Source organism: Rhinopithecus roxellana, chromosome 13 (genome assembly GCF_007565055.1).
Source record: "Rhinopithecus roxellana isolate Shanxi Qingling chromosome 13, ASM756505v1, whole genome shotgun sequence".
Lineage (NCBI taxonomy): Eukaryota > Metazoa > Chordata > Mammalia > Primates > Cercopithecidae > Rhinopithecus > Rhinopithecus roxellana.
In genome coordinates, this window is record NC_044561.1 from 129,961,352 (window position 1) to 129,988,990 (window position 27,639).

The 27,639-nt window shown below is 48.0% G+C and overlaps 1 protein-coding gene and 1 long non-coding RNA gene across 10 annotated transcripts in view; one reads left to right on the plus strand and one right to left on the minus strand.

The window, feature by feature from the left end:
- The first annotated feature begins 1,312 nt into the window (after positions 1 to 1,312).
- LOC115892758 lies at positions 1,313 to 25,997 on the plus strand. The gene is made up of 3 exons (XR_004052644.1): positions 1,313 to 1,400; positions 22,097 to 22,235; positions 25,909 to 25,997. It is a non-coding gene; the product is annotated as an uncharacterized LOC115892758 (long non-coding RNA).
- NFATC2 (nuclear factor of activated T cells 2) overlaps positions 12,434 to 27,639 on the minus strand; it is a 179,991-nt gene continuing 164,785 nt past the window's right edge. For 4 of the 9 annotated variants that reach the window (XM_010363374.2, XM_010363375.2, XM_010363370.2 and 1 more), the window contains exon 10: positions 12,434 to 16,961. In XM_010363374.2, the coding sequence (XP_010361676.1) occupies positions 16,906 to 16,961 (56 nt within the window). In that variant the 3' untranslated portion in view covers positions 12,434 to 16,905. Of the gene's footprint in view, positions 16,962 to 23,924; positions 24,013 to 27,639 lie in introns of all 9 variants that reach the window. The other 5 variants (XM_010363376.2, XM_010363377.2, XM_010363371.2 and 2 more) reach the window with 3 other exon arrangements.

A 27,639-nucleotide genomic window follows, 5' to 3' on the forward strand; every position in this document is an offset into this window, starting at 1 on the left:
TAAACCAAAACAAGACGGCAGGTATGGCGAGGGAGGGTGGCAGAGCAGGTACGTTAGCTAGGGTGGCCTCGGATGGTCTCTTTGAGGAGGTGGAACATGACCCAAAGAGCCATGCAGGGGATGGGGGAAGCACGTTCCAGGCAGAGGGCTTGGCAAGTGCAAGGGCCCTGAGACAGGAACAAGTTTAGCTTCTTCAAGAAACGGCAAGATGGCAGCATGGCTAGAGGGATGAGGTGATCTGAGAGTAGCTGGGGGCCAGATCATAGCAGGAGTCTGGCTTTTATTCTGAGTGAGGCCAGGGCCTATGGTGGGCTTTAGCAAAAGGTGCTATCATCTGGTTCATATTGAAAAGGATCCGTCTGGCTTCTGTGAAGGGAACAGATGATAGCAGGCCAGAAACCAGAAACCCAGGAGGAGGCTACACAGGCAAAGGAGTAAATTGAGGAGAGTTTTAATGGATTATTCACAAAAGCACAGGAGAGAGGGGAAACCTAATACAAGATGAATCCCCCAGAGCTGTCATTGGGGCACCTCTGCTGCCCCAAGGCCCAAAGAGGTTAAGGAAGACAGCAGTTCCTGGGACCGGGGGGAATGGCACCCCATGGAGAGGGCCACATGGAGAGACAGTAGCCTTTGTTGAGGGACATATCCAGTCCACGGCATGAACACCCAACCTTCCATCTCTTGCTGGCACCTCCTATTGAAGGAACCCTCTGGAAGCCAGAGGTGCCCCGGGGAGGCTGGGCATATATGGTCTGCCTCCCAGGCCCAGAGAGCTGAGGGTGAATCTGGAGGACAAATGGAAGACACCGGAACAAGCTCCCTGCCCAGCTCCCTGAATGCAGGGCAGCTGACACTGTAGCCTCTGTGCCTGTAGTCACTATGCTGTCTAGCTTTAGAACTGGGATCCTTGAAAAAAAAATTAGGGCTGCTGCTCCACAGCAGCCCTGTGCAGAACACACCAGGAGGGAGAGGGAGAGACACGGAAGACGGAGTCCTCCCGCCCTCAGCCCCCCATTAGGCTGTTCTCCCACTGCTATAAAGAAATACCTGACCCTGGGCAATTTACAAAGAAAAGAAGTTTAATTGGCTGACAGTTCCACAGGCTGTGCAGGAAGCATAGTGGCTTCTGCTTCTGGGGAGGCCTCAGGAAACATACAATGGTGGTGGAAGGCTAAGGGGAAGCCAGCACATCACATGGGCGGAGCAGCAGGAGCAAGAGAAGGGCGGGGAAGTGCTACACACTTTTCAATGACCAGATCTCACGAGAACTCACTATCACGAGAACAGCACCAGTGGATCCACCCGCATGATCCAATCACCTCCCACCAGGCCCCACCTCCGACACTGTGGATTACAATTTAACGTGAGATCTGGACAGGGACAAGGATCCAAACCATGTAATTCCCCCCAACTCCATCTTTACAGAGGGGAGAGGGGCAGGAGGCATCAGGGGAGGGGCCGGGGAGGGATGAGAGGGGCAGGAGCGGCACTGAATGGCTTGCAGCAGGTGAGGAAGTCACACCTGTAGTGGCTTTGTTCCAGGTGTAAGTAATTATGTGTTACTTTAAGACCTTTTCTTGGTAATAGATTGTGTGCTTACAGATTTTAAGTAGTACAAATGGATAGGGAACGAAAAGCTCCTCTTGTCCCCTCCCCCGTGCCCTGGACTCCCAGTTCTGTTTCCTGGAGACCATTAGTAATTCTGAAATGTCTTTCAGAAAAAAGCATGTGTGTGTGTGTGTATGTGGTATGTATGTATTTGCAGATGTGTGTGTATCAGCATGTGTGTATGTAGTATGTGTGTTTGCATTGTGGATGTGTGTGTATGCAGTGTGTATACAGTATGTGTGTATGCAGTGTGAATTTATGTCAGCTGTGTGTGTATGAGTTTATATCATTGTGTGTGTGTGTGTGTGTATGTGGTATGTATGTATTTGCAGATGTGTGTGTATCAGCACGTGTGTATGTAGTATGTGTGTTTGCACTGTGGATGTGTGTGTATGCAGTGTGTATGCAGTATGTGTGTATGCAGTGTGTATACAGTATGTGTGTATGCAGTGTGAATTTATGTCGCTGTGTGTGTATGAGTTTATATCATTGTGCATGTGTGTGTGTGTGTATGTGGTATGTATGTATTTGCAGATGTGTGTGTATGCAGCATGTGTGTATGTAGTATGTGTGTTTGCACTGTGGATGTGTGTATGCAGTGTGTATGCAGTATGTGTGTATGCAGTGTGAATTTATGTCACTGTGTGTGTATGAGTTTATATCATTGTGCATGTGTGTGTGTGTGTGTGTGTGTGTGGTCATCCCACAAATGGGATGCACAGGTCTGCACTTTGCTTTTTCCCTTGCCAGCCACTTGTTCCAGGCACTGGGGTGAAACACAGCAGTGAGCAAGACAAACTGTCTTTTTTTGTTTCGTTTTTGTATTTTTTGTAGAGATGAGGTCTTGCTATGTTGCCCAGGCTGGTCTCAAACTTCTGGGCTCAAGCAGTCCACCTACCTCGGTCTCCCAAAGTGCTGGGATTCCAGGCATGAGCCACGGCTCCACAGCTCCCGGCCAAGACAAACCGTGTAGATAACAGGTTAGACAGAGGAAAGGCCCATGAGGAAGGATGAGGCCAGGAGACACAACAGAGCAACAAAGGAGCTGACTCTAAACAGAACCCGAGGAAACGGGGGTGGGGGGGGGCGGTTTCCTCACTGTACTGGGTTGAATCGTGGCCCCCACAAAATATGTGTTCTAGTGCTGGACCCTGGTACCTGTGATCGTGGTTCTACTTGAAAGAAAGGCCTCTGCAGATGCCACCACATGAAGGGTCTTGGCATGAAACCATCCTGGATTAACCAGGTGGATCCTAAATCCAAAACCAAGTATCCTTATAAGAAGAGGAGGCCACGTGAAGATGGAGGCAGAGACTGGAGTGATGCAGCCACAGCCAGGGAATACCCCAGAAGCTGGGAGTGGCTGGGAAGGGTCCTCCCCACGGCCTTCAGAGGCAGCGCAGTCCTGCAGCACTTGTATTCAGAATTGTGGCCTCAAGAATTATGTGAGGATAAATTTCTGTTGTTCAAAGTCACCCAGTTTATGGCAATCTATTAGGCGGCCCTAGGAAATGAACGCACACACCTATTCTGTTCCAAAGCGGCGTTGGATCCTCCCATGGGCGTCTGCCAGGCGTCAGGTCACCAGGGCTGTGAGGATGGGTGTTCTGATAGTTGATATTTTTTTGCTACTTCAGTAGACCAGCCCTGAGTATCTTTGTGTGTCTTTGGGTGCATCGGGAGAGTTTCTAGAGGATAAACTCCAGGCGTTCCCCTGCTGAATCATGTAAGATCTTGGGTTGAGTCTGGGCGCCACAATTTTAGCCTCGAGGAAGAGGGACCATTGGCTGAAGCCAGGGAAAGTAGGTAGCATGGGTGTCCTGAAAACCAAGAGCAAGGGGACAGTTTCAAGAAATAGAGATAACACCTCAGAGCCGAATGCTACCGGGAAGCCCAGGCAGAGAAGAAATGAGAAGAGTCCATTTGATTTGATGACAAGGGAGGGCGCTGGTGGTTTGGCAGTGAGGTGGGCGCAGAAGTCCTAGCACAATGGCTGGGGAGTGAGTGAGCAGGAGCAGGGGATGAGAGGCGGCAGCAACTCCTTCTTAACCCTTGGCTGGAAGGTGTGGGGAAAGCCAGGCTGGTGGCTGGAGGCAGACGTGGGTTCGATTGATGATTTTTTTCTATTTTTATTTCTGGTTGATTTAGACAAGGGACACCCAGCATGTTTGAACCTTGATGGTTGGGAGCTGGGAGAGAAGGAGGGTGAAGATAAAGGAAAGGGATTAACCAGGGTGTCCACGTGGGCAGGGATGGCTCCTCTCGAATCCTCAGGGAGAATGGGAAGTGGTGGAGGTAGAATGGAGGGTGGGACAGCTCTTCCTCACCGGATGAAGGGCCCAGCTGAGGGGACTCTGTGATGTGGAACCCTCTGATGGGGCCTGTGTGCGGCAGATGCATGAGCACCAGCTCCGGGCGGCCCAGGGGTAGGCCAGGCCAGGTCACTGGTGGCTCTAAAAGCTACATGAAAATGGTCATTACAGAGCTTTAAACCTAATTGTGATGGGGACCGACTGGAGCCTCAGAACCATCATCTGGCAGCTACGTGGAGAATGGGCTGGGGAGGTATGGAAACCAGTTAGGGGGTGGACATGATGGTCCATGTGGCTGAGTGGCTGCCACATGCCTATTACATGCGGAGTTTATCAGGTGCCCATCTGCTTTGTGGAGATGCTGGTAGAAATGCCTATTATAACACAGATACAGAAAATTCTGAAAGGTGGTGTGTTTTGAGATAAAAATCATAAGCAGCCCAGCGCAGTGGCTTACACCTATAATCCTAGCACTTTGGGAGGCTGAGGTGGGCAGATCGCCTAAGACCAAGAGCTTGAGACCAGCCTGGACAACATAGAGAGACCTCCATCTCTATGAAAAATTTAAAAATTAGCCAGGTGCAGCAATGTGTGCCTGTGGTCCCAGCTACTCGGGAGGCTGAGGCAGGAGGATCGCTTGAGCCCAGGAGGTCAAGGCTGTAGTGAGCCTTCATCGTGTCACTGGACTCCAGCCTGGGTGACAGAGTGAGGCCCTGTCTCAAAAAACTCACAAGCTCTAGGAGACAAAATCAACTTGAACCTTGACCCTCCCCCCCGGCCCCTGACAGACTGTGTGGCCTCAGCCTGGTTATGTGACCTCTCTGTATACGTTAGTTCTTCATTGCACTATAACAAATGACCTCAAAATGTAGCAGCTTAAAGCAACACATTTTCATTATCTGACAGCCTCCATGGGCCTGGAATCTGGGTTCAGCTTATCTGGGCCCCCGGGCTCAGGGTTTCTCCCAGGCTGCAGTCAGGAGTCAGCGGGGGCCATGGTCATCCCAAAGCTCTGCTGGGGCAGGATCCACTTCCAAGCAAGATCCACAGTTGTGGGCAGGATTCAGTTCCTCGTGGGCTGGGACTGAAGGCCTCAGTTCCCCACTGTCTGTGACCAGGAGCTGCCCTAGGTTCTTGCCATGCAGACACTGCAGCTGGCTTCGTCAGAGGGAGCAAATGAGAAGACTCAGATAAAGAGAGCGCCAGCAAGATGGAAGTCATTACCTCTTGTAATCTAAGAAGCGAGTCACTAGGTCCAGCCCACACTCAAAGGTAGGGGATCACTCAAAGGTAGGGGATCCTGTGGCTACCAGGAATCCAAGCTACTTGGAAGGCTGAGGTGGGAGGAATACTTGAGCCCAAAAGGCAGAGGTCACAGTGAGCTATCATTGTTCCACTGCCCTCCAGCCTGGGTGACAGAGTGAAACCCTGTCTCAAAAAAAAAAAAAAAAAAAAAAAAAAAACCACCAAACCACCAGTACCTAGTGATAATAGATATCAGAGCAATTGTTGAAATACTGTTTTAAAATTCTCTAGCTAGTGCAACCCCTGAGTGTCAGCACCAGGTGGATCATTCCCACCACCCCCTCCCCACATCGGGATGCCACCAAGATGCCGCTGAAGGACATTTACCAACAGATGCCCTCAGGCCTTCAGAGATTGGGTTGGACATCTTAGTCCATTTGTGTTGCTATATAGGAATACCTTGGGCTGGCAATTTAGAAAGAGAAGAGGTTGATTTGGCTCAGGTTCTGACGGTTGGAAAATTCAAGATGGGGCCTCTGCCTCTGGTGAGGGCCTCAGGCTGCTTCCACTCATGGTGGAAGAGGCAGGGGAGCTCATGTGTGCAAGTCACCTGGCGAGAGAGGAAGCCAGAGAGGGGAGGTACCAGGCTCCTTTTAACAGCCAGCGCTCATGGGAACAGATGAAGTGAGAAATCAGCCCCCACCAGGGAGGGCATTCATCTACCCATGAGAGATCCACCCCATAACCCAAACGCCTCCGTTAAGCCCCACCTCCAACACGGGGGATGGAATTTCAACGTGAGATGTGGTGGTGTTTGTGAGGGGAGGGCGATCAGATAAACCAAACTATAGCAGCGTCTGTTTGGGTCCAAGTAGCCATGGAGAATACAGTGGACCTGATTTTAGGATGGGAGCTGAGGCAGTGTCTCTGCTGACATCTGGAGCTGTTACATCTAATGGAAGAGATACCAGGTGGAAGCAACAGCTGGACAAAGGCCTTGAGATGCAGGCAGTGTGGCGTGTTTGGGAAACTGAGAGATCAAGGGGCTGGAGCAGAGGGCAAGATGGGAGAGTACTGGGAGGTGAGGTAGGAAGGGAGGTGGGCGGTGGAACGCTTTGGTGGCCATTTAAGGAAGGTCTTTGACTTTCACACTGAGGGTCTTGAGCAAAGGAGGGACCTGATCTGAGATTAGCAGGATCACTCTGTGATGAGGACAGGCAGAAGGGGGAAAGGCAGGGAGACCAGCCGAGGGACTACTGCATCGGTCCTAGCAGGAGGTGGCGCTAAAACAAACACCAGACTCAGAACAGTGCCAGGCTGAGATGGCGTCAGTTTCGGGATAAAACTGAAAGAGGGAACTGATGGGATTTCCTGACAGATTGGAGATGGGTGTCAGAGAAGGAAGAGGGCCAAGCATGGTGCTGGGCTTCTAGCCTGAGTGACCGGGGTGAAGGTGTTCCATGAAATGAAATAAACGCAGGCTGGAACGGCTCTAGGGAGGAGAAATGCAAGAGTTTAGGTTGAAACATGATCAGCTCCAGGTCTCTTTGAGGCCTTTCTCCCTCCCTCTGCACCCTGCTGGCATGTCCCCTTCACACAGATGGAGACTTTGCTTAGTCTGTGCTCTTCACTGATGTGGTCCATGAGCCTTGAACAATGTATTTGTCCATTTTCTGTTGCTTATAACAGAATACCTGAAACTGGGCATTTTGAAAGGGAATTTCTTTCTAGTTGTAGAGACTGAGAAGTCCCAGGCCGAGGGCCACATCTGATGAGCGCCTTCTTGCTCACGGAGACTCTGCAGCGTCCCCTGGTGGCACAGGACATCGCAAGGGGAGGGGCTGAGTGTGCTAATGTGCTGTGCTCGGGGCTTTCTTCTTCTCGTAAAGCCACCAGTTTCCCTCCCATGATAACCCATTCACCCATTAATCCATGAATGGATTCCTCCATTCACAAGGGTAGAGCCCTCAGGACCCTGAGTCACCACTTAAAGGCACCACCTCTGAACACTGCCATATTAGCATGGCAGGCAGGATAAGGGCCCCCTAACGATGTCCATGTTCTATGCCCATCACCTGTGGACGTGTTACCTTCTACAGCAAAAGCGACTTTGCAGGTGCGATTGCTAATCACCAGTGAGAAAGGAAGCGTGCCCTGGGTTACCCAGGTTTGCCCCATTTAATCACAGGAGTCCTTAGAGGCAAAAGAAAGAGATGTGAGAGCTTGTTAGAGAAAGGCGCGAGGCTGGGCGTGGAATCAGAGTGATGGGATGGCTGGCCCAGCAGATGAGGGCTGAGTACTACGGAATGCTGTCAGCCGTGTTTATTTCCAAAGAAGCTGGAAAGGATGAGGAAACCTTCTCCCCTGGAGCCCCCAGAAGGAGTGCAGCCCTGCTGACACCAGGATGTTATACCCGTGGGACCTACTTTGGACCTTGGACCTCCAGCACTGAGGTGATGAATTTGTGTTGCTTTACGCCACTAAGTTTGTGCTAATTGTCGCAGAGGCCTGCAAGGAGACAGGACTCAGGAGTGGTGGGTTTCAGCTAGGAAGAAAACACGCAGGTCCTGGGGGAAGGAAGACTGAGGATGTAGGGGTTTATGGTGGGCAGTGAGGTGCAGAGGGATGAGCAGCAGCATTCCATGGGGCTGTGGGGCAGAAAGTGGGGTCTGAGCCTCATGGGGGTCAGAGTGAGAGATGCAGGGGATGAGATGAGAGTGACATGAACAGGGATAAATGGCAAAAAAAGACTCGTCCTGGAGGGGAGGCCGTGAGCCCTGAGAGATGGAAGTCATGGGACCTGGGACCCCCACTACCCGACTCTCCAAGGAGCCCTGGACCTACTCTGGGCAGTGTTGGTCTTGGGAACCAGGGGGTGTCCGCAGGGCAGAGTTTAGGAAAGCCTGCCCTCACACCTTCAGATCCTGGAGCCCAGCTCAGGGGCCGAGGTCTGTGTCGAAGACCCCAACAGCGCACAGAGGGTGCCCTGGCTTATTTGCACCACGGGGAGGATAAATGAGAACGTGGGCTCCTGAACCGCACGACTGCAGGTGTATCTGGGGAGGACCAGATGGAGAGGCGCCCAGCCGGAGCACGTTAGCACCGTCTAACAGCAAATTGCAGGCGCTGGCCGCACCTCGCTCCGCTGCAAACAATCCATTATTCACCTTGTCAAACAGACTCCCCCGAGAAGCCGGTTTCAGATTTGGCTTGTAAACGGCAGCTGGCTGGCTGGCCCTTCTCTTACCTGTCCCCAAGGAGCTGTTGAGCCACAGCAGTGAGCATTTTACAAGCGGGAGGGCCACAGGTGACTGCAGGCTGCCAGAAAGCAGATAACTGGCCTGGCAGGCTCCAAGATTCTAGGGAATCATGGTCTTTATGGCTTTCTGCAACAAAGGGAACTAGCTCTTTCTAGAAGACAGGCTGGAATACACTGCTGTGTAATTAGAGATGAATAAACCGAGCCATATGGGACAGAAGGAAAGTCTCCCTTGAGTCAGTTGGTTTATAAAATGTGTTAAATATTAGGAAATGATTAATTTTCCATACATTCCAGATGAGCCCATTGTTCTCCATGCACAGGAAAGGCATGTTTGCTCATTTAACACCCGGTTCCTGGGGGCCTACCATACCGCATGCCAGGCTGTAGAGAGACAACACTGGGCAAATCAAGACAATCGTCGCTGCCATGGAATTTATAGGGGCAAGAGACAGCAAACATGCCCACAGTCATCCAAACGCCAGGCTGAGTGCATGTGTGGGCGGGGCATGGGGTAGGTCCCGCATGACAGTGGTCACTGAAGTCCTCTGAGGACAAGAATTTAATTGGAAAGTTGAAGAATGAGGAAGAGCCAGTCCATGAAACTCAGGAGTCAAAGCGTTTCAAGTTTTAGGAGGCGAGAGAGGTGGGGAATGGTGTGGTCTGGGCAGGGAACAGAAAAGAGGCCTGGAGGCTGGAGAACTTGTGGCCAAGGAAGATGGCTGAGCCTCTTGCCTGTAATTTGGATCATCCTGAATGCAAGGGGAAGCTGTGGAGGGCTTTAAATAGGGCTGTGAGAGGATCTGAGGCTGCTTTAAGCTCGATCTGGCTGCTGTGTGGATGGGGAGGTCGGGAGTACACCAGCAAAGGGCTGGTGTGTCATCCAGGTAGGAGATGAGGGTGTCGTGGTGAGCATGAGGCATAGAGGTGGGATGATTTCAGAAAGGACCCAGCGGGATTTGCTGATATGTGGGCAACGGGAACAGTGAGAGATCCGGGGTTATTCCCAGGGTTTTGACTAAGCGACTGTAGATAGATGGTGTTCCCATAAACTGATGAGTAAGATGGGTGTGTGTTGGGAGAGGGAGGAAGAGGAGATTGGGAATCAGGAAATTTGGGGACATGTTGAACTCAAAATGCCTCCTGGCTACCAAAGAGAAGAAGGCACATGGTGGGGGAGGTCACACAGGAGTCTGGCGCGTGTGTATGTGAAGGTGTAAATACAACCCTCGCCACGGTTGTCTTGTGAATGCTTTTTTCTCATGGTATTAAGGGCAGAGGGTTCTTTTTTTTTTTTTTTTTTTTTTTTTTTTTTTAAGACGGAGTCTCACTCTGTCGCCCGGGCTGGAGTGCAGTGGCCGGATCTCAGCTCACTGCAAGCTCCGCCTCCCGGGTTTACCGCCATTCTCCTGCCTCAGCCTCCCGAGTAGCTGGGACTACAGGCGCCCGCCACCTTGCCCGGCTAGTTTTTTGTATTTTTTAGTAGAGATGAGGTTTCACCGTGTTAGCCAGGATGGTCTCGATCTCCTGACCTCGTGATCCGCCCGTCTCGGCCTCCCAAAGTGCTGGGATTATAGGCTTGAGCCACCGCGCCCGGCCAGGCAGAGGGTTCTAAATCAAATATCCTCTGACACTTTGCACAGCAGCAGAAACTGTTGGCAATGTGTTTTCAAGGAATTTTGTCAGTATTTCATAGAAGGATGAGGTGTCCCCATTTCAACAAAAAATTTAGGGATCACTGATGTAAAAAGTATAGCCCCTGGGAATCAGAGCGAATTGTCACTGTACTTCCTATCCAGTACAGTGTTTCAGAGCTTGAAGTTTTTAGTAAATCAGGGATTCCTAGAGAGCCTGGGACAGGGCAGATAGACAGCAGGGGGTTTTGTTTCTTTGATAACTCCTCATCGGACCATTTACAAAGCTCAACTTCTGAAGTTTACCAGGAGGGCCGGGCAAGAGGTGGTTTAGAGTGAGAAGCCCTTTTTGGAGAAAGTTTGGTCTGACCTCGTCCATCTTCGTACCACAAAATGTCATGAGGTTTATAGCAAGCGTGTCCTTTATACCCCATCACAGCTACTGGGGATCCGCAGACAAAAGAAATGACTTCACTTTCATTTCGTAAAGGCCCTTGTGGCTCTGTGCCTCTGTCCTCAGCATTATTTTATATTCAACCTGGTCCTACCAGGAACCCAGTTTCCTTCTAATGTATGAATATGAAGAGGCTGAGTAGGAGTCAGCATTTGTTTTCTCCTGTCAATCTTACCACTTCTTAAACTCCAACTTGGCACGAAACCACTGTTCTGTTTCTGCTCCTTTGTACGAAACTACACCATGCTGTTGGATACAGCAAGGAACATGTTCAGATTTGCAAACTCCTGGCAAAGTGACTCCAAGATGCTCCAATACAAACTTCCTTGTCATCTCAGGTTTTGAAAATTGGATAAACTCAAGTTTCTGGCTTTAATGATCTATTTAGAAAAATTAAAATCCCATAGTCAGAGCTCTAAATGTTTTCTTCCGGATATTAGTCAAATGAGGTCTCAAGATGAGCTGAAGGCTCCGCGATAAGCCTTAGGTGAATCTGAAATCTGTTTGTTAAATGATGGGACCGTCGATCGATAGCTAATATTGATTATGCAGTACCTGTGAGGTGGGGACTAGAGTCCTCATTTCATATCTGGGGAAACTGAGGCACAGGCCAAATTTGTGTTTAAGTGTGGCTTAAATATAAATGTACAACACAGACGTTTTTGGTTTTTCTTTTCTTTTTTAAAAATGACTATAGTTTTAGCCTTGTCCTCTGCTTAAGTGATTTTGACTTTCGATTCAGGAGAAGTGGTGTAAGGTTTCGGAAAGTAAGTTAAAGCAAAACAGTTGGCCGCAGTCATCTTAGTGGGGCACAGTTGCCTCTTAGGTGTAGCCCTGGACAGGTATTTTTTGTGGGGCTCCTGTCTGCCTAAGCAACTTGACCCATTCCTAAATCAGCACCATTCTGGCGATCCAGTCTCACACCATCCCACAAAACTCACAATGAAAATACCGCACCAGCCATCGGAGCAATCTGCTCACCAGGGTGCTCTTCTGGAAGCTGGCCTGGACCCTGTAGGTGCAGGTTCTAGAGCTCTTTGGGGCACCTGAAGGGGAGAAATGGGAGCCAGCTGGTCCCAGCTAACAGAGGGAGACTAAGGATATTTCAAGATAGGCACTTCCAGCAGCCAGGACCCATGCAGGTGTCTGTCTGAGCTTGGGACACCTGCCCATTTGGTAGTGCTGGTTACAGGCACTGGAATAGCGGGGGGACGGGGGCTAGAAAATTCCCAGCAAGACATTCCAGGTGCGGGGCTGTGATGGGGTGGCGTGGGTCCCTAAAGCCCAGGGCCTGGAGCAGATATCCCATTTCCCTGGGGTGAAAGGGTGGGAGGAGGTTCGAACCCTATGAAGACTTTAAAAAGAGCAGCTACTTCCAAACCTCCTAGGTGCTTTAGCTACAGGATGGCAAAAGCTGTTTCAAGGAGGAACTTGGCTAGAAGGTTCTAGTACTTATTTGTGGGTTCGAAGGTATAAGGTGCATTTTTTTTTTTCTTTAACCTTGATATTTTGCAAGATGCTCAAATAAAAATGGTGGCTTTTGCCTTCCAAGTGGCTGCCTTGGCCCAGTTGACTGTGAGTGCTTCGGGACCCTTGGAAAGCTGGTCTAAGGTGGGCACCATAAATCTCCTTTATGAATATGCTACCTCAAAAGTAGTCTAGAGGCACAGATTACAGCAGAGTTGTGCCAGAGAGAATCAAATTCAGGTTGACCATGTGGCTTTGTCACCTCCGACAAGTGGCTTCTGAGCCTGAGTCACAAGCACAGTGTGACTGTACCTACCTCCTAGGGCTGAGATGAGGAGTAAACGCACACACTTATGTGCACACACAAAATGTTCCTTGCTGAGGGAGCCCGAAAGGTAAAGGGGATATTTGAGTAGCCTCTCCGGAAAAGAAAGATCCACCAAAGTAGCTGTTGCTTCCAACTGTTTTATTGCTAAACTATCATGATACAAGTCGTATAAAAATACTTTACATATAGGAAAAATAAACTACATTAAACTGGAGATTAAAAACATTTGCATAGGAATGTGATGTATTCAAACGCCTTTAACAGGATTGTCTAAACCTAAGCCTGCCAGCACCACCATGTTGGAGAGACCTCTGTTTGTTGGAGAACTGTACTGGTTTTCTCTCCTCTGAGGGCTGTAGAGGCCATAGGGGGTGAGTGAGGTTCTTTGACAAGATGTCCAGGGTGCTAAGTTTGTTCCAACCGCCATAGCCTCGGTCTGCTCAGGCCAATCAGAATGCTGTGAGCACCTGCTCTAATAGAAACAACATCATTTGCATCCATTCCATTCAAAGCTTGAACTCAGCAGGGAGTTTATTCTAGTCAGCCAACAGCTGCATAAAGGTAGAATGTTAATTAACCCTTTCACTTCCAGCTCTCAGGACCCTGATAGCGCAGGGAGAAACTCTGTTACCAACCACCAGAAAAGTTTGTTTTTAAACAGACTGAGTTAAACAGTGATGTTGGCTGTAAGTCAAGGCACTCACAAAAGCTGAGGGAAATGGATGTTTATGATCACAATTTTATATGATGCTGCTTTTTCTTAAGCATTTAATTGGAATGCAGGAAAATACTTGCTATGCAATTGGCTGTTTTGGTTCCATGAAACGTAATGCCCTAGCCTTGAGCCTAGGAGACCCAAAGTTAAGATGCGCTGGGTCACCGAGCACCTTGCCTCCAGGAAACGAGTTCAGGAAAGGTTAGCCCAGCTTGTCAAGAACGTCACAACTCCATCCATGCCTCTTGTAAACTTGAAATGAAAACATTCTTTCAATTCTGAGCAATAGAAAGCACTTGGAAAGTTTTTTTTTTTTTTTTTTTTTTTTTTTTTTTTTTTTTTTTTGGACATGATAAATTCAGTTTCACTGTAGTCCAGAGTGAGAATTAGAACATATCAACTCCTGATCTGCCTAAATGTGACAGCCTCTGCCCAAGACTGGCTCACTGAGGCGTCTTGGCTACTGGATGTAAACAAAAAATGCAATATCAGTGCCTCCCAGTTCTTTGAAGGAATCAATTCATCCTTGGTTATGTCTATGCTGGAAAACTGTTGATGTCCTTTGGATAAAGGATACAGGAGTTACCTACCAGGATTTGGTTTTGGTCCCCTCTGTAAATATTAGCCTGAACGTAGGGTTCTGTGAACATGAATTCTTTTCAAATTCCATTACAATGCAGGCAGGGTTTTGGTGTCAATTTTTTAAAATCAAAACCACCTACTAGATTACTTATTTGGGGGGATCTAGACACTTGATGATTCTCAGTGACCAGATCCAGGCTCAGGGCTGAAGTCAGCATAATTCTTGAGCAAGAAAAAGGTGGTTCCTTCTTCCATGAAACCATTCCTTCTCCTGAGATGCTGTCTTCTAGGTAGGTGACTAATAGGCTCTGAGTGGGAGTTTTATTACATGGATTTTTGTTTCCTGGAATAATTAACAAATGTTTCAAGAATACATCATTTATCTTAAGAAAAAAAAAATCAACCTATGTGTAAAAAGAGACATTTAAAAAGATTTCTGACCATTTATAAATATAAATCTAATTCCAACAGGGGTGTAATATTTTGAGGACAGGTAAAAAGCATAAAAATACAGGTAAGAAAATAAAATTTAATAACATACTAATTAATCTGGATTGCTATACATATTATCAAGCAGCAGCATTTTTTTTACAATACAGGAAGACTTGCAAACTTTGGAAATATACTACATTCAGCAACATGGGTAGACCTGTCAGAGTGCTACATATTTACATTAACTTAGATGTAGCAAGTGCAAACCTTCACTTAACTGAGATCCTTCTAACACACCTGCAACACGCCCATCTTTACCATTTATACATCCCTACTTTCTCATTCTCTTAGAGGATCTTATTGCCTCTTCCCATACTGGAAATATTTCATGAGCCATCCTTCTTGGCAAAATTTCCTCCTAGCATTTGTAACTGACAAAACTTCCTTGATAGCTGTCAGTTCCTAATACACTTTCTCTTGCCTGTTTATGTCTCAAATCTAATGCTTTTGTTTCTCTTTCCTTTGCTATTTGGTATAGTTGTTTATGAAAGTGCTTCCTATAATATCCAGCTAAGATGTCTTAGAAAAACAGAGGGGTTTATATGTGTGTGTATTACACACACACACACATGCGTACAGGAGGTTGAGCTACCAGGAGGTCCTTTTTGCTAACATAGTTAGAAAACTGATGGAAAATGCATTAGTCCTTTTTCAACCTGTGGACAAGGAAGCTGAGCTACTTTGCTACAATAGCAGGAAGGCACTTGGGTAAAACATTCAGATAACTGAGGAAAGCTCAAATTCCCTCATGTATAAAAAATGGCTCCTAGCCAGGTCAAGGGAGAACAAATCACTCACCACACACTCCTAGCTTTTCCCCAGTGAAGCCAATATTGCTGGAGAGAAAAATTCATATTGCCCGAGAGAGAATTCTCTAGGTGAAGCTGCTAGTATAAGGAACTTATATAAGGAACTTATTTTGTTCGTGAGGAAGTATTTAGCATCCCAGAAGTTCTATGGTGGGGGTCAACCTCTTACTGGCATTCTGTTTATTTAAAAGAGAATGTTCCTAAACTCTGAGCTTAGGGGTGGATGAGGGAAAGGTTGTCCATTGTTAGGGAAAAATAAATGCTAGGTATTGACCAACAGGTTGCATACAAGTGCACAGGCCCGAATCTGAGCATTTTGTCTTCTATCTGGAGTGCCAAACACACCTGGCCCCACTCCCAGGAAGCTTTTGCCTCTGGGTAACCTTGACGGGAGAGCCAGGACTTACAAAGCCCACAGTGGGCACTGAGTGGCCATGACTATCTTTTGAAGCCTTCTGCCTACAGACTGGACTGAGAAAACACTAAGTACAGTCTGCGTGCTAAGAATATTTTCACTTTGTTGTGGATTATTGAGGAAACGGAATGGCTTAAAAATGAATCTCACCGCTTGTCCTGGCGTATCTGCAGCAAATGCCAACAGAAACACACCTGCCAAGAACTACAAGGGTTTTGTTTGTAAAAATCACAAAAATCGCACCCACAGAGGAAGACTAGGGGAGACTATGGGTGCGCTCAGTGGAAACAGTTGGGAGGAAGGAAATCACATATAACATACAACTGGTCTGAACAGAGCTCATTCAAACTAAAGGATGCATTCGAGTAGATTTCTTCACGTTAGAATTCTAGTGCGAATAGGTCTTCAGGGGCAGAAAGGGTCTTTAAATACGTTCAGGTCAAATTAACCAGTGAAGCTGGGAAGTGCATCCTGAGCTCGACTGTCCCACTTTGGATTTAGGATAGAGGGAATTCAGCCCTTTTCCTCTATCTCGGTAGACACCCACTTCCAGAAGCACTTGGGCTGTTTTACTTAACAAAAATACCCGCACTTCTCGGTTACTTTAGCCCTTCTGCTATTCCTCAATTAAATGCACATGCTTGAGATTCTCCACTGCTTTACGGAAAAGCACTCTGGCTGCTAGGAAGAAAGCAAGCCGGAACCTTGCAAAGCATCCAGGTTGTACAGCTGCAGCAGACAGGTGCTTGCTCTCTGCAGCCTGGGTCAGCCCCTCAAGTCTATGGAAATTGTGTTAGCAGGACTGCGTGCTGCAGGGGTTAAAGAACAGCTCGCCAAAATAGCTCCAGTGCTAGGTGCCCTGGCCAGCTTTTTAAAGCAGAAAACAAATAGTAACAAACGCATATACATGTCATAACTTAACGCCAAGAAGTCTTAACAAGTGATCTTGTCCGGGCAAGACAGTTTGGTTTTGGAATAAGAATTCAAAAATAAAGCTTTAGCCGTGGCCCAGTTGTGGCATGGACTGGGCGAGCTCTAAGGACTGACAGTTCAGTTTCTACCTCTATCAAGAGGGTTTTGGGTTTCTTCAGCCTGTAAGCTGGGCTCTTGGATCACGTTCCTTTGGTTGCTCTGAGAACTCCTTTCCTTCAAAAGGTACAGGAGCTGTATCTGTGACCTGGAAAAATGAACGCAAGGGCTGGGGTTTAATCACAGCGCCCACATCTTCTGTCCCCCGCCCATCCCCCCAAGCTCCAGTCACTCTGTTCTCAGGCGTGTTCCAGTGTCCTGTCTTGTGCAGAATGTGCTTTTGGTCAGCAGGCGCTTAATATTTGGACGGAACACCATTAAGATCAACCAGGATGCTCTCTGGGATTTAAAACATAAACCAAAAAGAAGAGTTCTCTCTGGTGTTTAGAGGGAGGTGGCGAGCTCCTTAAGCGAGAGTCCGCTTAGTGCCCATACATTGATCCGCGTGTGGACTCCAGGCTGGGAGATGAACGTGAAAGGAGACAGAAGGTGAGGGGCTGTGGAGGGCTCCGAGGGGTCAGATACAGAAGGTGTCTTGCTATAATGGCTTCTTTTACGTCTGATTTCTGGCAGGAGGTCCTGAAAACTCCTTCCTGATAATTTCATTAACTACAAAAGAAAAGAGGAGGGGGAGAGAGAGAGAATGGGGCGAGTGAGAGGGCACCAAGAACATGCATCAGGTTCGCTTTCTAGAACCTCTATCGGGCTATTTATTTTTCGCTTTCTAGAACCTCTATCAGGCTATTTATTTTTGAGACAAGGTCTTGCTCTGTCACCCAGGCTGGAGTGCAATGGCATGATCATGGCTCCTAGCAGCCTCAGCCTCCTGAGTAGCTGGGACTACAGGTACACGCCACCACACCTGGCTACCTTTTTAAATTTTTAGTAGAGACAGGGTCTCACTCTGTTGCCCAGGCTGGTCTCGAACTCCTGAGCTGAGGCGATCCTCCCACCTGAGCCTCCCAAAGTATTGGGATTACAGGCATGAACCGCTCTGCCCATCTCTATTTATTTAAATACTTTTTTTTTGTTCCTTGTGATAGTATATTTGACAATTTTTAATATAAGGAATGCTTTCCTACATCATATTTTTTTCAGACACTATTTTGTGCTAAAGATCTATTAGTGAATATTGCTCAAATGGTAACTTTTTCAAATCTTTGTGGCAAAAATGGATTTGAGCCATAGGGCACGTTTGAAGTAACTTTCTCCTCTTCTGCATTTGATGTCATGTGCTTGAGGCTTTCTATTGTGCACCAAACTACTTCCACTATTTCCACATCCAGAAAATGCCTATTAAGTCTGATAAAACATGGTTCTTTCTTGATCCATAAAACTTACAGTTCTCAAAAGAGGAACCCTTACAAATAGAGCAAGTGAGGGCCCCCCAAAGACTGACTGGCCATCAACATACACACATAGTTTCCATTTCAGCACAACCAAGTGAAGGATCATGTGCCAGTTCTGGAAAGTTTGGTCACCTCCCTCCCCAGAAGTATGCGTGGAGTTCCTAGCAGGGAACCAAGAGCAGTACCAGTCACTGGCATCAAGAAGCAAGCTGCCTTCTCCCGCCTTGGCTACTGGGTGAGATCTTAGGATAGTGGATCCTGCAAATAGGTTCCCTGAAACATTCTTGGAAAGAAGGTGGTGCTATTGGTGACAGCTCCTCCGTGAGGCATGCTCCCTGAGGTATGCCTACACCTTCAGTTTTGCAGGTAGACCACACTGACTCGTTGTGGAAGGGATGAGGATGTAAACCCCTTTGGGAGTCCCGTCAAAGGCAGGTTCATTTTCCATGTCCTGGTTCTGACACTGAATTCTTCCCACACCTCCTCACACTTCCTTTTCTCACCTTAGGCTTAAGTTACTATTGGCACTGAGGGTTAAATGTTCAGAGTTGCCCAAAGTCTCTCCGTGGTCAAAGCTGGGCCCTCCTAGGTTCAGGGTGCTTTTCCCTGGAAAACCCCTGCCTAGATGCTCTGCAACCTCCATAACAGTGAGAGGCCAGGAATGCAGAGCTGAATGAACTGGGTTTGATTCTCAGCTCCTTCTCCGACTGTCTGACGTTACCTCTCCGTGCCTCAATTTGCTCAACTGTAAAGTGGGAATCATAGCACACATCTTTTCAGGCTGTTGTGAGGATGCTAACCATTCGCATATGTGACAGCGCCCAGCACAGTGCCTGGTGTTCAATGGCTAGTGGCTGGGATGGTCAGTAAAATCCCCACGCTTCATGTTGGACTCTGAATGCCATAGTTTGCAACCATTGGCTTTGTTTTGTGCCAGAACGTCAGGCATGCCACAAGCATGTGCGTGAGAGGTCAGGTTCTAGAGTCAGCCAGGGTTAGAATTCCACCTCTGCCACTTCCTTGCTTGGTGAACCTTGCCTTGGTGATATAACCACTCTGTGCCTCAGTTTCCTCATCTGTAAACTGCATCTAAAAATATTACCTCCCAGGTTGCTGAGGTGCTTGGATGAGATAATGCAAGTAAAGATCACAGTGCCCAGTGTACAGCCAGTGTTGGTTTGTTAGACCAGTATATACGTATTAGATATGTATTCGAAATACATACATTATGTATAACTTTTCCAACATGTGGAAATGGATTCACTAATAGGAATGTAGAGGACAAATTCATATATTTAGCTAACCAGCATTAGTTGGGCATCTACTGTGTACCTGGTAACAGCTGAGTCCCAGGGGCCCTAAACCAGAAGCTGCATAAGGACTGTCAGCCCGGACCCTCAGTGCTTCCTGCAGGGGTGACGAGCTGACCATGCTGTGCAGGACTCTTATGTAGCGAAAGCTGAATGCCCGGGGCAGGTGGGGTCGGGGCAGCTTCATGTGAAGCTTTTCAAAGCCCGGATTCCAAAGGGCTTCCTGTTTTCTCAACCTAGGAAGTGAGAGGAGTGGATCCTTAATGAAAACTTTCCACAGCCTCAGCTTTCTAAAAATAGCTGGTAGGCAGAGACACTGGCACCAAAGCCCTCTCGAAGGGCTGTTTCCCTTCTCAGAACACAGGGCTGGGGCAGGGGATGGGAAGTAGAGAAACTTTTCAAGCAGGCAGAAGCGTGTTTCCCTCCCCTTGGATGGAAATGGTCCTGCTTTCTGGGAGCTACTTTCAGAGAGAAGTGAAGAACTGCATCTGGAAAATCCAGTAACCCTATGCACTTAGACCTTCTTGCTATTGGGGGTGGTGAGGGGGCCCTGAGTTCAACTCCCGCCCAAACCTCTCTGGGTAGGAACCTCCTCTTTCTGAAATCTCGGCGCCTGCTCCCCTGACTACCAACAAGGAGAAAGTTCTAGAACAGAAATGCCTGCTAGGTGGTGGTGAGAGAGTAGAGCCACATTGGGCTTTAAGTTCTGAGAGAGGGTCTCATCTCAACCACTTCATGCAGAGTCCACAGGGAGGCCCCACATTTGCAGACTCGAGTACTAGGGTGCAGGGGAACCCCAGTGCCCTTTCACCATGCCATTTCTCCTGGTCTGTCTGTCCCCGACTCAGCCCTGTTCTCTCCTCTCGTGTCACCTTCCTCACGCTGCTCCTCTGGGTAGCATCATGCTTTCCCCAGTCTAATGCTTTTCCTTCTCACTCACATCACCCAAGGCTTAGTCTCCTTGGCAAAGACCCCCTTGGTGGCCACCCTCGGCCCAGTTGCACTCCCATCTCCTCACTATCCCCTGCTGCGCTGATGCTCTCCTTCCCCTCATATTCCTTAGATGATGCTTTGGTGCATGGGAAGTACTCAACACTTATTTATGAACAGAACACAGCAGCTTAGAAAGGGATTGGGAAACTTCAGGTCACAGCCAGGATTGGCCTCCCCAAGTCGGCCTCTGAGGTTTGGGTGCTGAACCACCCTCCTGTATCATTGCCATCAGCATTTTAGACCTCCAACCATCTACCCTGGGCCAGCAACTGTACCTCTCCTCCTACCTGTTCCCAAATGGGGCCAGGTGCAGTGCTCTACCCCTGTCCAATGCTGCCCCTTCCTGGAAGCTGCCCCACATTCCTGCCATAGTGCCCTCCCTCCAAAAGCAAGTACTGAATTTTCAAGTAGCCCCACTCATGCATGGCACCATGCAGACAGCAGGTGCTTAATGCTTGCATTAGCCCACCCCAAGGACCCTGCACTATCAGCCTAGGTCCCTTGGTTTAAGGAAGCTGATTTTCCTTTTTCATTCGATTGACAAATGGGTTGCTGATCTGTTACTTGGAGTCTTTCTCTCTACAAAAGAATACCAGCCATTCACATTTTCCTGAGAGCTGTGTACCAGGTCCTATACAGTGCCAGGGACTATTATTTAATTCTCACACTGCTCCTAGTAATATCATTATCCTCATTTTATAGATAGGGAAATAGAGACAGGCAGACCAATACTCTAGCAGGTGACAGGGGATTGGGATTTGAACTCAGGGCCCATTTAATTAACTTGTACAGTATTGATCCTCTCTCTTTTGGGGATCCCAGAATCCTCTGGGTCATGTGCGTGAAGTCAGGGGAAGGCTACAGTAGACTCTGCCTAGCCAGCAGTGAGAGGCCGCGTGATGAAGGCAAGTGCTCTGCTGGAGAAAGCGTCCCTTTCTCAGAACAGAATTGAGGCCAGCAGTTGTGAGTCTGCCACGGTGCTCTTGACCTCTGATCATCCTTACAGAGAGGTGTCCCGCTGAAAAGGCTGATGGAGAATGATCTCAGGGTGACTACTAAGCCTGAAACTGGAGAGGAAAAAGTGAACTGATCTTAAGTACATAAAAATTATGCACAAAACATAGTGTAACATTTTCAGTATATATGACAAAAAGTCATTTATAAAGAGGTGTTTCAACTCAGTAAGAAGGATATTAGTATTCTAATAAAAATGGCTACAGACATAAAAAGATGATATACCGGGGTCCACAAACTTCCCTGGAAAGAGCCAGATAATATTTTCAGCTTTGTGGGCTCTTTCTCACTTACTAAGCACTGCCAGTGTAGCATCAAAGCTGCCGTAGACAGTAAGCAAATGGGCATAGATGTGTTCCAGTAAAACTTCATTTGCCAAAACAGGCTGGGGGCCAGGAGTGACCCAAGCACTGTAGTTTGTCAGCTCCTAGTATATATATGCTAATGGCAAAGAAGAAAAAGCAGGGTGTTCTCGTTGCCTGCTTTTTGAGGGTGGCCATCTGGGGAAGCCAGTGCCTCTTACTGGATTTCTAAAAGCTAAAACTGACTTCTGTTAGTATCCCATTCTGCCTTAGGACTTTTCTGTTTTGCTAAAAGGCCCAGGCACCTGCATCTACTTTCTCCTCCCTTCCTTGGCCAGAGCTCAGAGGTTCCCAGACTTCAGTTTGCAGCAGGATGGCTGCTCAGGATTACATGAGGAAAACAACACAGATGTATGAATACTTCAGGTGCAATTTAAAGGACTTCCAAGGGTGAATTTCACTGGAGGCCCTTTCCCTTTGACTGCTGACTTTGGAACTGAATCCCCTGAGAAAGCAGCAACAGGAAGGAGCGGATAGGTTGGGTCCTGCTTCTCGCTCAAACCTCAAGCATGTTTTCTAAAATCTGGTGAGACCACGTGAGTGCCCACGAGAGCCTGGGCCCAGCCACAAAGGCCATGGCCAGAAAGACACTCCTCAAGCTTGGAATGGGAATCGAGAGGGCTGCATTCTCCAGGCCAAATCAAAGAATCTGAGAGCCAAGAGGGGGCCCAAGGCACCACCCCCAGTCACCACTGACTGTTTTCTCTGCCTTGCAGTGCCTTGCTGAATTCACTCCCATGACCCCCACATGCTTGGGTCAGGATGCATGAAGCTGAAAGCACATGAAGTCCTCTCCATGCTCTTCTGCCTTTGGTCCTAACTGTCCTCAGGGGAAGCGACTCTGAAGGCCAAGAGGTAAGTTCCCTAAGCAACCAGGCCTGCTGGTCTTAAGCCTTCCCGTGACTTTTTTTTTTTTTTTTTTTTTTTTTTTTGAGTCTCCCTCTGTTACCCAGGCTGGAGTGCAGTGGTGCCATCTCAGCTCACTGCAATCTCTGCCTCCAGGTTCAAGTAATTCTCCTGCCTCAACTTCCTAAGTAGCGTAGCTGAGGTTACAGGAACCTGCCACCATGCGGGTTTTTAGTAGAGACGGGGTTTCACCATGTCGGCCAGGTTGGTCTCGAACTCCTGACCTTGCCTTGGCCTCCCAAAGTGCTGGGATTACAGGGGTGAGCCACCGTGCCCGGCTCTTCCCCTCTGACATCTCAAAACTGAAAAGGCCTGTTACTTGAGACAGAGCTCTCCCGGACCTCTGCTTTGCACTTACTAAGTAACTTCCCAGTGTTCATCTTCTCCAGAGAAACCTGGCCATGCTTGAGTGAGGCTCAGTGAAAAGAACATAAAACCCTTACTAGGACTGTAGCCGGAAACTGTGGGTGGGGTCTGAAGAGTGATGCAGCAGCAGTAAATCCCCTCCCAGGTCATACTGGTCAGAGCTACAGAGTCAGCCACAGGCCTGAGCCGCTGGCTCGCCAAAGTCCCCAAGCCCAAGACACACATTAAAAAGGCACCGCCCTTCGACATGTTCCCTGAGGGGCTTACAACCTCAGCACCATATTTTACTTGCATTTTTATCCTGATTCCTCAGACGCGAAGTCCTGAGGCCGGAGAGTGGCAGATGGTTGGAGAATGTGCCCCTTCCCACAGGGCTTCCTTCTGCCACAGGGAAGTAGGGATTCATCTCAGCAGGCCCCATCCTCTGGCAATCGTGCTTCTGAAGTGTCAGCTCCCCTGGATGTGCTAATATAAGCTCTAAGATGGTCTGGGCACTGTGTATACTAGTTTATTCCAATTAGAATATGGAGAAGATTAAATAACAGCAACAGCATCTAAGAAGCTGAGGCACAGAGAGGTAATGCAACCTTCCTCAATGTCTCATCTGGACTTCACAGCCCAGGGCCTCCTGGAACTTGCACGGCAGGGTCTTCTTCGCTGCCAGGCCCTTCTGTGGAGGCCCAGCGAGGTGGATCTGTTGGGTGAGGGGCTCACCGAGCACCCTGGGAAGCAGTTCAAGGGGCTGATTTCGAATCCAGAAACCAAGTAGCAAAATCATGCGACTTCAAAAGCCACAACAAGGAAGCCCCCGGGAGGAGCTGAAACCTTGAGCTGAGGGAATCAGGATTGGAAATGCCCTAAGCACAGGGCGGGGCTTCCTAGGTAGGTTTTCTGACCTCCCTGCCCACTCTGCTGTTCCCCAGTGCAGAACACCCGCTACGGATGGAGAGCCTTATTTAACTGGACACCCACAACAAAGTGTACAAAACCAAAAAGATGGTGCTGCATTTTTCCATGCAGGCCAGCCCTGGAATCGGGGAGCATGCAAGTTACCGGGGCCTCATCCCCCCTTCTCCCGCCCAACCCTGAGATTCTCAGGGAGGTCCCCAGGAGTGTCCACTTCAGAAGTGGAGGGGTCTAGCCCTTAAGAGCAGGAGAATGAGAAGAGAGGGCCTTCAGCTTGTCAAGTTTTCTTATACTTAAAAAAAAAAAATTCAAGTTAAGGAAACACACAGCTGGAAAACAAAAGGAGAAGCAGAAGATATCAATTACCTTTAACTTTGATTTCTCGGATCAAAGATCACAGTCATTCTGTTTCATAATATGTTTTGTATCCAGCTAAGGTGTGTGTCTATCAGCTCTGAAAAAGATTTGCAAAATCATTTTTGAGAAGAAAAAAAAAAATCACCTTTGATCTCTCTTACGCTTCCAACTTATGCCAATATCATCCAAGCCCAGGAGGGAACTTAACCCTTTGGCTGTAGTTTAAGCCAAAATTCTGCAACATCTTAGCATTTGTGCCAGAATTAACCCAACACTAGGGTAATAATCATAGAGATGAGGGACTCTGTGCAAAGTGCATTACATTATGTGGGGTGCGGGATCAAGGGGAGTGTGTTCAAGCTGGACAGAAGGGCTGCTGTGGGGTTTCAAATCATGGCCAACTACAAAGAGAAAATTAAAAAGCCAGTTTCTGCTGCAGTCAAAGGAAAATTAGAATTTCATTAAAGATCTACTCAACTGTTATCTGCCTTCAGGCATCTACAGATACTAAACTGGGCCCTAGTTTCCTTCTTAGTGGTCAGGGAAATTCATAAAACTGCACATTTTCTTCCTGTTTTTTGTCAACAATGGAAAAAAGCTCCTGCCCTATCAGACCAACAAAGGCACTTGAAGAGAATGAGACCTGGGGAGTCTATTGTAAATAAACCCCTCTCTATGTCTGTACAATGCCTGTGGCTTTCAAAACACCTGTCTTCCCAATCCCCTTTGAATGGCCGAATTGAAATACCCAAGTCCATTCCAAATGCCTGATTTAGAAATATTTTCTGAGTCCAATTTCTTACAGGGAGTAATGCAGCGTTATTAGAAATGTCAAGTAAATTAGGATGCTTTTTCAAGTAGAGGCATAAGCTCCCTGAAATCTCATCTTCAAGGGCGATAAGAACGCTCAATAAATGAGATCCTTTTAGCGCTTGTGCAGTTAGCGGCCTGGATTTCCAAATGTTGGGCTCCAACAGGAATTGGCTAGTTGGGGTTGGCTACTGCTACCCTGGGGCAAAAGAAGCACTTCATCTCTCCTCCTTTTCTGACCATGCATCTCAGGCCATCTCCCAAAGCAAACATTTCCAGGTGGATGTGGCCCTAAGGCAGCTCCCACACTAAACTGCCCAGTCTCCACTCAAAACTGACTTCTTCCAAGTCCAAGAGCAGACCGTACTGTCGGATAATTCACTCAGGACCTTAAAATACCACCTCTATCCTGATGATGGCCACATTAATATTTTTAACCCAGACCATCACTCCTGAACTTCAGATTGCCAATATCTACCTGCCCACAGGTCATCTCAAATTTCACAGGGTCAAAACCAATCTCCGGATCCTCACCCCCGCTTCTCCTCTCCTCCTCCCCGTCTCTCCTGTTCCCATGGTGGGAAACATTTTCTCTCCTTCCAGTTTGTCAGGCCAACCTAAGTGTTCCCTGACTCCTTGTCCACAGCACACATCCCATACATGCTTCTGGATTTACCCCCCAGAGAGCCAGAAACCAACAACCTCCACTGCTACCCCCAGTCCTATACGGCAGGGTGATCCTGTTGGAACTTATGTTAAAGCATGCCACTCCCTGTTTTGCTCAGTGGACAGCTCTAAAGTCCTGTAATGACCAACACGTTTTCACTTTATCCATATCTACTCATTTAAGGAGCACTTAAGTGGATCTCAGGCGTCATGCATTGGTCTGAAGTCATACCCTTGGAGAAGTCGTTCAAATCTAGTTGGAACCCCAGGGACCAGGCTTTTCAGACCATCCAGGCAGAACATGAGTTCTCTCTCCAAACCTTTGAACACCAAACTGCATAGTGCCCAGTGTTAATATGGGGGTGGAGGGCACAATGGCACTACCTCAGGGGACTCGAGAAGCCAAGCCCTGTTCTGTCACCTTCTCAGAGAAATAGAAAGCATCACATGATGGCTCCGTCTGCAGCATTCGGAGGCATAGCTTCCTGTTTAGTCATGGAGTTTCATTCTTTGTCAGCTTCTTTGTGGAAGACCGAGGCAGGACCTGTCTTCATTCAACTGAGGCCTGAAATCAACTCGAGACCAGACCACCGCCAAACACCCTCCTCCGCAGGTGGCTGCTCGCTCTGCCTTCCTTCATCCTCACAGACATCTCCGGGGGTGGTGGTGAGAGTCCCATTTCTCAGGTCAAGTCAGTAAGGCAGAGAAAGATGGGGCAACTTGTCCAGGAACAGCCTCCCAGCATTGGGTAGAGACCAGATATGGCCCCAGCTCTATGGGTACTACTCCTAGGCTAGGGTTTCCCCAATTTGAAAGATCCTCTCGCTGCCCTGGGGCCTCTGTTAAAATGTAGACTCACATCAGAAGCTCTTGGAACACAAGCACTTCAACAGTACCTGAGCCTTAGTTTCTTCAGCCACGAGATGGGGAAGAGAACACTTCCTTGGCAAAGTCACTGTGAGGATTAAATGAGATGCTATAGGCCAGGCACGGTGGCTCACGCCTGTAATCCTAGCACTTTGGGAGACCGAGGTGGGCGGATCACTTGAGGTCAGGAGTTCGAGACCAGCCTGGCCAACATGGTGAAAGCCTGTCTCTACTAAAAATACAACAATTAGCTGGGCGTGATAGCAGGTGCCTGTAACCTCCGCTACCTGGGAGGCGGAGGTTACAGTGAGCCAAGATGGTGTCGCTGCACCCCAACCTAGGCAACAGAGCGAGACTGTCTCAAATAAAAATAAAAAAGATGCTACAGCTGGCTCACTGGCTTGTGTTTATTAAGCCCACAATATGGTCCCCTAAAGAAGATGGAAGAGAAAGAGACAAAGACCAGTTTAAAAGAGGCCACTCCAATAACCAAGAACACCATTCTGTTTCCCTACATGTTTAAATGGGAGCTGAATCCTTTGATCCGTGTGAATGTGCTGGTCAGTTGTCAGTAATATGGAGATGGGACGTCAAGAGAAAAGGCAGTATTTAGACTTACTACATGGTCCTTAAGTGTCATCTACAAATCCTCCCAAAGACACAGGGGTACTTCAAAAACCACAATTACTTTTGCGCCAACCTAATACAAGGTTACAGCCTAAGATCTATACAGTGGCCTTGCATTTTTACCCCCCAGGCATAAACTGGTGAGTCATACCCACTGGTCCTATGGACTAGATGATAGTTTAAGATGTAAATTAGAAGTGGTTCGCTGATGAGCTTAATCAATGATGATAATTTTCATAAAAACACAAGGGGTCAACAAATAGCCTTACAGACAAAAGTATAGACCCAAGAATCTGTCTCCTTGACAAATTATACAACTAGCTTCCCAGACTTCTGAGATCACAGGCATGCAGGTTTCAATGGGATGGAATTTAAGGGAAACCCTGCGTGCATCGCCATGGTGGAGCCAATGGGAATCAGGCACTGGTCTAAGGGATGTCCAGTTTTGTGGTTCTACAATGCAAGTCAGATGTCCCCTCCTAGCCAGTGTAGAACATACTACCACCGTCTCCATTGTCTGCTTTTTTGCAATGATTGCACGTCAACTTACAATCTAGGGAGAACAATTGGTAACTTTCTCTACACTAAGCTACCTGACAAGGAAGGACTAACCGACTGTGTGAACTCGGGCCTGAACTGCCCGTTTCTATTCTCCAGTTCAGCAGAATTTCTTCTGATTACATGCAACTAAGCTGCACCTCTCCTATCAAGCAACCACACGGCTTCTAAAGTAGCAACCACAGGCAGGAAAGCA